The sequence below is a fragment of the Prosopis cineraria genome, unplaced genomic scaffold, assembly GCF_029017545.1.
Source record: "Prosopis cineraria cultivar Desert tree isolate PC_DT_omini unplaced genomic scaffold, ASM2901754v1 PC13, whole genome shotgun sequence".
In the NCBI taxonomy this organism is placed as follows: Eukaryota; Viridiplantae; Streptophyta; class Magnoliopsida; order Fabales; family Fabaceae; genus Prosopis; species Prosopis cineraria.
In genome coordinates, this window is record NW_026555344.1 from 36,732,218 (window position 1) to 36,742,294 (window position 10,077).

The 10,077-nt window shown below is 29.0% G+C and overlaps 1 protein-coding gene across 1 annotated transcript; it reads left to right on the top strand.

The window, feature by feature from the left end:
* The first annotated feature begins 6,348 nt into the window (after positions 1-6,348).
* Positions 6,349-7,602, top strand: LOC129290078 (putative pentatricopeptide repeat-containing protein At3g16710, mitochondrial). Its single transcript, XM_054926787.1, has one exon. It carries the CDS (start codon positions 6,349-6,351, stop codon positions 7,600-7,602), a length of 1,254 nt encoding a protein of 417 aa, XP_054782762.1.
* The last annotated feature ends 2,475 nt before the right edge of the window (positions 7,603-10,077 follow it).

Consider the following 10,077-nt stretch of genomic DNA (forward strand, 5'->3'; position numbering starts at 1 on the left):
CAAAGAAATAACATCAGATACCATGTCTCCTCTTGTTTTTATTTCTTCACTCATTCACATTAATGATGATAATCCCATGTACTTGGATGATTATGTGTCCACCATGTGTTGTGTTATGTACAAGACACATTGAAACATGCACGCCATGTATTTTTTTTCTTTTCAAATGTCTAACTAACAGAAAAGTTGCAAGTGATGATGATTATTAAAAAGCAAAAAATGAATGGAATGAATTGAAATATTGGAGTTTGAAGCAGAAGGCAATCAAATGCATTAGCAATAAGATAATAAGGTGCAATGATTCGCCCTGCAATCCCACCTCTCGCGATACTTTGTGGCGACAGAATCATGCTTAACCCATTGATTCAATAACCACATGCATACTGGACAATATGATGGGGCATTGCAACTTTTTATGAATTGCTTATTATTATTCATTTTTATTTGTGACTGTACATATTTTAGAGTTTTAACTTTCTATTCGTCACTTTGGATAATGTATGCTATATTTTTACATATTTATTAGGCTGCAATGACTTTAAACGACAACTATAACGAGACAGAGACAGAGAGAGTAAAATTTAGGATTGAATAATGTTGCCTTAAGATGATAAGCCTAGAAGCGTTGAGAGCCTAAATTGATTTTTAATATAATGTTCTCTTTTAAAGTGCAATGTCAATCCTATAATTAATAAATATTAACTTTAACATATATTCTTTCTTCCTTTATATATAAAAAGTTTTTTAAAATTTTTTTATTTCTAAATATAAGACATTATGAGCATATTTTTTAATAATTGGACTATTATACCTTTATTATATTGTAAACAAAAAGATAAATACTCATAAATTTATTTTAAAAAAGAGATTTATTTTTATTTACAATAATTAGAGGTAAAATTGAAATATTATTATACTTTTAAATAGATAATTAACTTTTATTAGTTCATATGATTAGATTAAAAACATCTTATATGTAAGGATGGAGGGAATATTTGACTAGAAAATTATAAATTAGTACCACATAAAAAAATTATTACAGATTAAGTTTCCTAAATTATAAATAAACATCAATAGACAAATACCATTTCTTTGAAAAAAATGGCATTTTGTCTCTTGGTATTTTATTATTTTTAATTTAAGAAACCTAATCTATATTAATTTTCTTATATGGTAGTTATTTGTAACTTTTTGTTTAAATAACGATCAAAGTTAATATTTATTAATGGTAGAAGTGATATTATACTGTTTTTAAATGTTAAAATGAGATGTTATATTAAAAATGAGTTTAAAATTTCAAACTCTCCTAGACTTATAATATAAGGGCAAAATAGTCATTAACCTAAAAATTATAATAATGCTTGCTGTATTATATTTTCAGTTTTTTTTTCAAACTTTTAAGACAAAAAATTAAGGAAACTCACTCTTGCTGTTTGGGGAAGACAACATCAGAGTGTGTGTGTGTGTGGAAGCAAATGAAATCTTGGGGTGATTATGCCGTGGCGTGCGCGTGCATCATGTGTGTATGTGACTGAGAGAGAAACAACAGTAGAAGATTGAGTAAAACTAAAAACATACTGAATATGTTTTCAATATATTATTAGTATTATTATTTTGGCAAGCTTTTTCAATACCTTATTATGATTATTAATTTATAATTTATCATGATTCCTTACAGATGTAATAATACGAGGCATAAGCAAAACCACCTTTTCAAGATAATACCATTATAATTAAATTCACTCACCAATTATAATGATACAGCCTTACCTTATCTGATATCTCATCACTTCAGGGACACGACAAAAAAAAACAGTCACATCATATCAGTCGTCAGATGCATTTCAAAAGAATTATCCCCAAAAGAACAAGAGAAATTAAAAATAAATTATAAATTTTAATTAATTGCTCATGCATTGATGTAATTACCGTATGCAACCAAGACAACGTTTGTTTAGTCGGCACAAGCGTTGCAATATTTGAATTTTAAATTTTACTAATGCCTGGTGTTAATCACAAGGATTAAATATGCAAGTATTTGAAACTTTAAGGGCTAATATGATATGAATTAAAATAAAGGGACTAAATTGAAAATTGGAAGAAACTTTGAATGAATACCAAAAACTTTGGGGTTAACCCAAACAAAATTTATTCTCGGAAATATATAGTAAGTGTAAGGCTATATGTATGCGTATTGTTACACTAATAGTCTCAAGGACAAAATTTTAACAAATTATTTTTACACAATTTTACTTAATTTTCTAACACATAACTTCATAAGGAAATTTGGTGTCATATTTCTATCCAAATGCCCTTAAGATCATGTTTGATAGGATGAACCATTTTTTTAAAAGAAAATATACAGAGGTCGGAAAACCAATCATGATTAAGCCTGTAAATGAACGAACAAAGCTTGTAAAAACGAGCCTGTTTTTTATGTGGGTGAACCCAGTTTTCCCCGTGAAAATGTCGCTGGTATATGACCAAATTATAAGGGTGAAATAGAAAATTACTACTCTCTCTATTAAAAAATATAAAATATTTTTAATCTTTTAAAATATAATAATTATTTTTTTAAAAGTACTCCTATTAATGAATGACTTTACATTTATTGTAAAATATTTAATATGAGTAAATATAAAAAAATAAGATTAGCTTAAAAGTAAGTAACTACTTTATTGGGGGTAAAATTCAATTAAAAATGCCTTATATTTTTAAATGAAAGGAGTAATAAATATTTTATACAAGGAATTAGGGTTTTTTTATAAATAAAATCGAGAGAACCCTTCTTAATGTCTCTTATAATGTTAGGCATAATTAACCATTTAGTATGGTAATTTATCATGGTAAAATAAAATAATAATATTAGGAATGATAAAACTTTAAATTTAATTTCTATTAATTAGGTGCTTTAAATTTGCCTCATTTCTTGATTGGTCCTTATTGTTTAAAGATAATGTAATACTATTAAAAAAATTAAAATTGGTTCATATGGATTACAAGATATTGATGGCAACCATTATAAATTAAAAGAAGTGTAATTATTTATGTTCATTTGAGAGTTAATCTATTCCTATTTAATTTCCTGTACATGTCAAGTTATTAATGTATTTAACATATTAGATTGATTTGAAAATTAATTTGTGTTTTAAATTAAATGACTGACATTATAATTTTAAAAAAAAATGTAAGAATCAATAAAAATTAAATTCAAAAAATTAAATCAATAATTGAGAAAAATTTGAGAGACTAAAAATTGTATTATTCTATAATATTATTTGTTAAATAATTAGAGTGGAAGAATTTGGGAATAATAAAATCTTTAGTTCCTCTAGTTTGTTTTAATTATTAATTTAATCCCTCAAGTTTAATTTTTATCACTTTAATCATTTACATTTTTTAAAATTATCATGTCAGTTTTTTAAGTTTTAAAAATAAATTTTCTCTCGAGTTAATTTAATATATGCAAAGTAGTTTAATGACTTAGCATGGAATATAACTAAATGAAAATAAATTAGACATCAAATCAATTTAATTTTTAATAATTTAGCGTGCTGCGTTTCATTCTTTTCTTTTTTAAATTTATGAGTTTTTTCTACCTAAATACATATATTTTTTTATTATTAATCCACGTAGCTGCTGCGATCAACATTTCGTTATTCATCTCAACAAATTTTATGAGTGTTATTTTTATCTAAACAATGAAGATCAAATTAATAAAAAAAATGATAAAGGGGTCCTAAAAAAATTAATTAATTCAAGTTAGGTCTCGAGTGTCAAATTTAAAAAATTTGCAACTCAATTTCTCAATTTTATAATGACATTGTGATAAATTTATAATTTATTTTTAAATTTTAGCATGGTTAAAAACAATTTTTTTTTCACTGATTTGAAATATAAGTTACAAATTCGTCATAATAAAATTGTAAAGTTGAGAGATTGAGTTATAAATTTTTAAAATTTAACAGTTGAGACCTAAATTAAATTACTTGACCCTTTTATGACCTTTCTGTCATTCTCCTAATTAATAATTGATGCAAACTTAAAAGATTAAATTAATAAAAATTAAAATTAAAAAATTAAATTAATAATTATAATAAATTTAAGAAACTAAAATTTTCATTCTCCAATAATTAAACACTTGAGAGTGTTTGGAGCAGGAGCGTCACACACTTGAACAGGGGGTCGAGTTTCAGCACATTTGGTGGCTAATTAAGTTGGTGGCTTCATTAACTACCTCAACCTAAATGTCGCATAACCTGTTCATCTACCTCTTCAAGCCATCAAGTTCCGTTAAGCAGGCAGGCACGCATCGATCTGATGAAAGCAAAACCATGAAACATGATCGATTAGAAGCAACGAGTTGAAGCCCCAGACCCAATGGAGGACAAGGCTGTGGTTGGACGCAAGACATCGTTCGGTGATGAAGAGAGCGATCTCTTGGACCAGTTCGAGAGGATGTGGTTTGAGGCGCACCTGAACCGAGCCATGCTCACTCGGAGCTTCAGCCTCTCTGTCTCTGAACCTGTTACTACGACGCAGCAGCGGCAGCAACAGGGCAAGCAACGACGTCGTACTGCGCATGGGTTCCGCTGTCTTCTCAAGAAGTTCATCAATCCCATTCTTGGCATCAACTTGAACTTGAAGAGCAATGGGTCCAGACGACAAGTTCATCAGCCTCATAAACGACATCCACTCTCTTGGAAGGTTTTCAGCAGATCTCTTCACTTTTGAACAATGTATTTGTTCGTTTGTTCAATCTTTTGCTTGCAGCGACTGTGTTGAGTTTGCTCAATTTATCTCAAAGAGTTGGATTCCCATCTATTGGAATTTTAGTCAAATCTTTATTTGAACTTTGAACACATCAAAAATTTAAATTCATTTTTTATCATAATTTTTTATAATTTTATCAATAAACTAGAGATTTAAGGGTGTTTGCAATCCAAAATTCATTTGTTTTTATGTAATATTTTTTAATATTTAAAAAGATATAATATCACTTTATAATTAACGAATATTAACTTTGATAATTGTTACTAAAAAAATTATAAAAAAACTTAAAAATTATGAAAAAATATTTAGAAAAATAAAAATAAATACTATATCAAAAATTTATATTTTTTGTCATTTTATGTAATTTTTGACTTCCTTTATTTCTTTTGATTAATTAATAGTATCAGCGATATTATATTATTTTTAACTATCGAGAGAAACATTATATAAAAAAATAATTTACATTTTTAATTATTTTTGAACCTATTGTTTAACAATAAAATTGATTTTTTACCTTTTTAACATTTTTTTATAGGCTAATTATTCAAAAAATTTTAGTTATTCTCCAGGTTTTCGTAGTTAGTTACTCTCCCTTTTATCTTATTTATTATTCTTGCATATACAATAATAACAACAAACTTTACCTCTTCACATGAGATCGAATTATACAACTATTTTTGTCTATAGTCAAATAAAAATAAAAATAAACTTCTCACTTCTTAATTTTTATTTTTATTTTAAATCTTAGCTTGTCTGTTTTTTCACTTCTAAATCTTTTACAGTATTCAAATACAAAGTTTTAGAAGTGAAGTTTAAATATAAAATTTTCAATTTAAATTCAAATCAATGAAGACTTTAGCTATTCATGTCTATCTGTTTTATTTTTAAATAAAAAAAACTCTTCTCACAGTGAATCGTGAAAAAATTGTTTATTGATTCCATGTTACATATTATTTTGATCTTATTTATAAATTATTTTTAATACATTTTATTAGAATTAAGGAAAATATTAAACCTTATTACCTTTATCTTAAAATTTAATAAGTTTACACATTTATCTCTAATAAATATCTTTAAATTTTATTATTGATATTTTTATTTAAAGTATTTAATAAATATAAAAATATTAAGAGAAATATTAAAAATTAATAATTGTTGATAGAATCAATTTAGAGCTAGTCATTCAAGCGGGTTAGACTTATTTGGATTAAGTTCAATTCGAGCTGGCTTATTCAAATTAAATTTAAAATATTTTATTAGTTTAAAAAAATTTATATAATCAAGCTCGATTCTAAATTTTTTAAGTCAAATTCGGGCTATACTGTCGAGTTTGATTAAAATTACCAACTATATATATATAGAGTTGAAATTCCAACTATTGAGTTCAATTTAAGTTAAATTTATTTAAATTAAACTTAAAATATTTTATTTTATTAAAAGTGTTTATATAACCAAAATCAATCTTAATTTTTTTTGGGTTGAGTTCGGACTTGTTCGAATTACCGGTCTAAATTGTTTTCCCCCTTCCTTGCGCTGGAGTATTTATTTTCTTCCAATTTCTTTCTCTTTCTGGTCATGGCTTCTCAGTTTCTTGTTCCTGCTCTATTTTTTCAATCTCGTCTTCAAACTGTTGCATCGCACAGCCCTCTTTTTATGAATCTTAATAGCAGAAGCAACTACGATGGACACAGTATTGCTATCCGAGCAGGTAAGCAATTATCGCTCCATATCAATACATCTAATCCTGCAGAAAACTCACTCAAATATGGTTTGAATCTCGACGAAATTAGCTTCTCGCACACCGAAATGGAGATGAAGGACTTTCGATTTAAAAGTCTGGTAAATAGGATTAGGTTTTTGTCCTCCAACAGTAAGAATGAGAAAATTGATCTGGATGAAGCCGAACGAGTTCTGGGCTCGATGTTGGAAAATGGGTTTCAGCCAGATGCCGAGACACTCACGATTCTCGTAAACTCCTTCTGCAAAAGAGGAAGGATGAAGAAGGCTGTAGAAATTTTCGACCTCATGAACCGAATCGGAACAAAACCTACAATTCAAACTTACAATTGTTTGTTAAAGGGACTCTGCTACGTGGGGAAGGTGGAAGAAGCGTATGAGATGTTGATGAAAATGAAGAAGATGAAGATCCCATTGAAGCCCGATATTTACTCATATACCGCTGTAATGGATGGGTTGTGTAAAGTGGGCAGATCCGATGAAGCTAGGGAATTACTCGATGAAGCTGAGGAATTGATGGGTCTAAAACCAAATGTAATCACTTTCAACACTCTGTTCCAAGGGTATTCTAGAGAAGGGAGGCCATTGGAGGCTATATCTGTTCTGAAACTGATGAAGAAGAAAAATTGTGTTCCTGATTATATAAGCTATGCCACTTTGTTACATGGGCTATTGAAATGGAATCAGATTAGGGATGCTCTGAAGATTTACAAGGAAATGGAGCGATTTGGGTTTGAAGTGGATGCGAGGATGATGGGGACTTTGGTGAGAAGGTTGTGTAGAGAATCACGTAAAGAAAAAGGTATGCTTGAAGATGCATGCCAAGTGTTTGAGAAAATGACGAGAAGAGATTCAATAGTAGTAGACCAGAGGACACATGAAGTAATGATTCAGGCGCTTTGTGCTCGAGGAAGAACAGAAGAAGCAGTGTCAACTTTGCTTTTGATGGATGAAAATGGAAGAATTCCTAGTGGACTATGTTTTGATGCATTGATCAAGGAGCTCAATGCACAGGGAAGATTGCTTGGTCATCCCGATTTGTTTGGTTACGCAATGAAGCGAGGTGGCGTCCAAGTAAACTCCTTTGTGTAAAATCCAATTACTTTATCATTGAATTTCTCGAACAAAATTATATGCACCATAACTTCTCTTGGGGAACAATAGTGTAGGATTTTTACATGATTTTGAAGGTTTTGACTACTCAAAAAAGGTTTTGACTACTAGAAGGTCTAGTGAAGAGTCATAAGTAACTTGAAGCTGACAAAAATATTGGTTCTCAAACGAGAATACATTGTTACGAATCTTATTTTAGAGAGCCTCACAAAATAGATATAGTTTTTAAGCATGAAAAATTATCCAGCCCAACGTGCTAGTTTTTGGGGATGAATATTCTTCCCTTAAACTTACACTCGTAACATATTCTTCAACAAACTTCAATTTTAAGTACCACAAACCATGTAACAGACAAGAAGATTTAGTTTTGCATCAATTACAGACAATCATTGATGTCACAAAGTATATATAGCAAATATTTGAAAATTGAGATACAAGAAGAAAGCAAATCATATTGGAGCTAGTTATCTCTGTAAATCCCATAATAACGCAAAGAAGTAGCAAAGAACTTCTCCAAGTACTCTCTCTCTCACAGATTGATCGAAGCCTTGAAACTCAATCTTCAGTTCATAGTGCCTCCAGCATTTTTGGGGAAGCTGATAGCAGCATTCTTCCACCTTCGAATTTCTCGTCTCTACTTCGTTACCCTATTTAAACTACAATATTTTCAAATATCCTCTTCACTTACTGATATTGAAATCAAACATACACGTGAACATGGAGTTGAGTGGTAAAAGATCGATGAAACATATATACCTTCAAGGTGCTGGTCGTCTTTTTTGGATGGGGAGGACAGTGTTATAGTCCAGGGTTTTAGCGTGAAACAAAGCAAACTTTCCAATAATTTTGTCAAAGTTTGACCACTTGGTAATGTCTCATTTCTCGCTGCTAATAATTTTACACGCCTCGAATCTTTTTTTTTTTTTTTTGGTTTTTGACCGTAAGAAACACGCCTCAAATCATATAGTGGAGATCGCATTTGCTGACTTGGAAAGATCATTTTCTTCAAATTAAACCAAATCAAACAAGTCAATGCTGACATATACCAAGAGGACAGGAAACTTCTGCTAATTTGATAAGTACTTCACGTTAATATATATATATATATATATATATATAAAGTTAGTTAGATTCCTAATCTTTTTTTTTTAAATACTCTTTTCGTTTGGTATTATAAAACATTTTTGATTAAATTACACCTTCAATTAGTTAAGTTATGTTAATTAATTGTCTTTAAAATTATATTTTTTTATATTTATTTTTATTTAATAGGATATTTTAATTACAAAACCCTGTTAATTACACCCTTTATTTAATGGTAGTTTAAAAAAATCTTATTACACCTTGAAAAACCATTTATGCCATATGTTTTTAACATGATGCTAGTAGTTCGAAAAAAAAAAGTCTTATTTGTAATACTAAATGGAAGGAATACATCTTTTTCAATTATATTATTATTAAATGTCATACATAAATGCTTTAATAATGAGTTAATGATAATTAAAATTCCCACAGAAAACTTCTTCAAAAAATAATGGTAAATAAAATTAGGGTATAGAGTATAGTAAAAAAAAAAAAATTACAAGAACAACCAAATGATTTATATTTTAGAAAAAATTAATCTTTTAATCCTTCAACTTTTAAGTCACTTGTAACTTAGTCCCTCAACTATGACTCGCTGTGATTCAGTCCCTCAACTATAACTCGCCTATGACTCAGTCTCTTAACTTTTGAATCACTTACAAATTAGTCCCTTAATCTTTGTTAATTTTTTTTTATATCAGCTTATATCTCACATTAATGAATAAGAAGAGGGAATTTTAAAATAATATATGAGCATTTTTTTATCCCTCTTATTTGATAAAAAAATTTAAAAAAATTAAAAAATAAAGATCGAGTTATAGGTAAATCAAAAGTTGAGGGACTGAGTTGCAGCGAGTTATAGTTGAGGGACTGAGTTACAAATGAGTTAAAAGTTGAAGGACTAAAAGAGTAATTTTTCCTATATTTTAAATAAAACTGACTGTCCGGTTCAACCACTCGTCCGTTAACCATTTTGGCCGTTGCACTGATCATGGTCAGTCTCAAAACCCCAAGAGCCACACAATCTGAGATATCCAATTGTTGGAGTTCATGACCCTCAAACTTGAAACTCTGCTAATTTTTTCCCTCCAGTATCTGAAATGCTTTCAACCCGTTGCAGCATTCTACTTCAACTTGCTTCAGTGATAAAGAGGAAGAAACATTTATGGTTTGAGACCCATCACAGTGCTTTAATAGTAGTTCTTTCAATGATGGGCATTTTATATAAGCATCATCAACAAATGAAATCTTTATCCCATTAAGCTTGAGTATAGTCAAGGATTGTGAAGAAAATAGAAGAAGAAGTAAGTCATTATTCACATTATACCCAGCAACAATGTCATTCTTGCCTTCCGATTCTGAATTTCTGTC

Bases quoted from the DNA above. Each gene is read 5' to 3' on its own strand.
- LOC129290078 (XM_054926787.1), top strand. From the start codon at position 6,349: ATGGCTTCTCAGTTTCTTGTTCCTGCTCTATTTTTTCAATCTCGTCTT.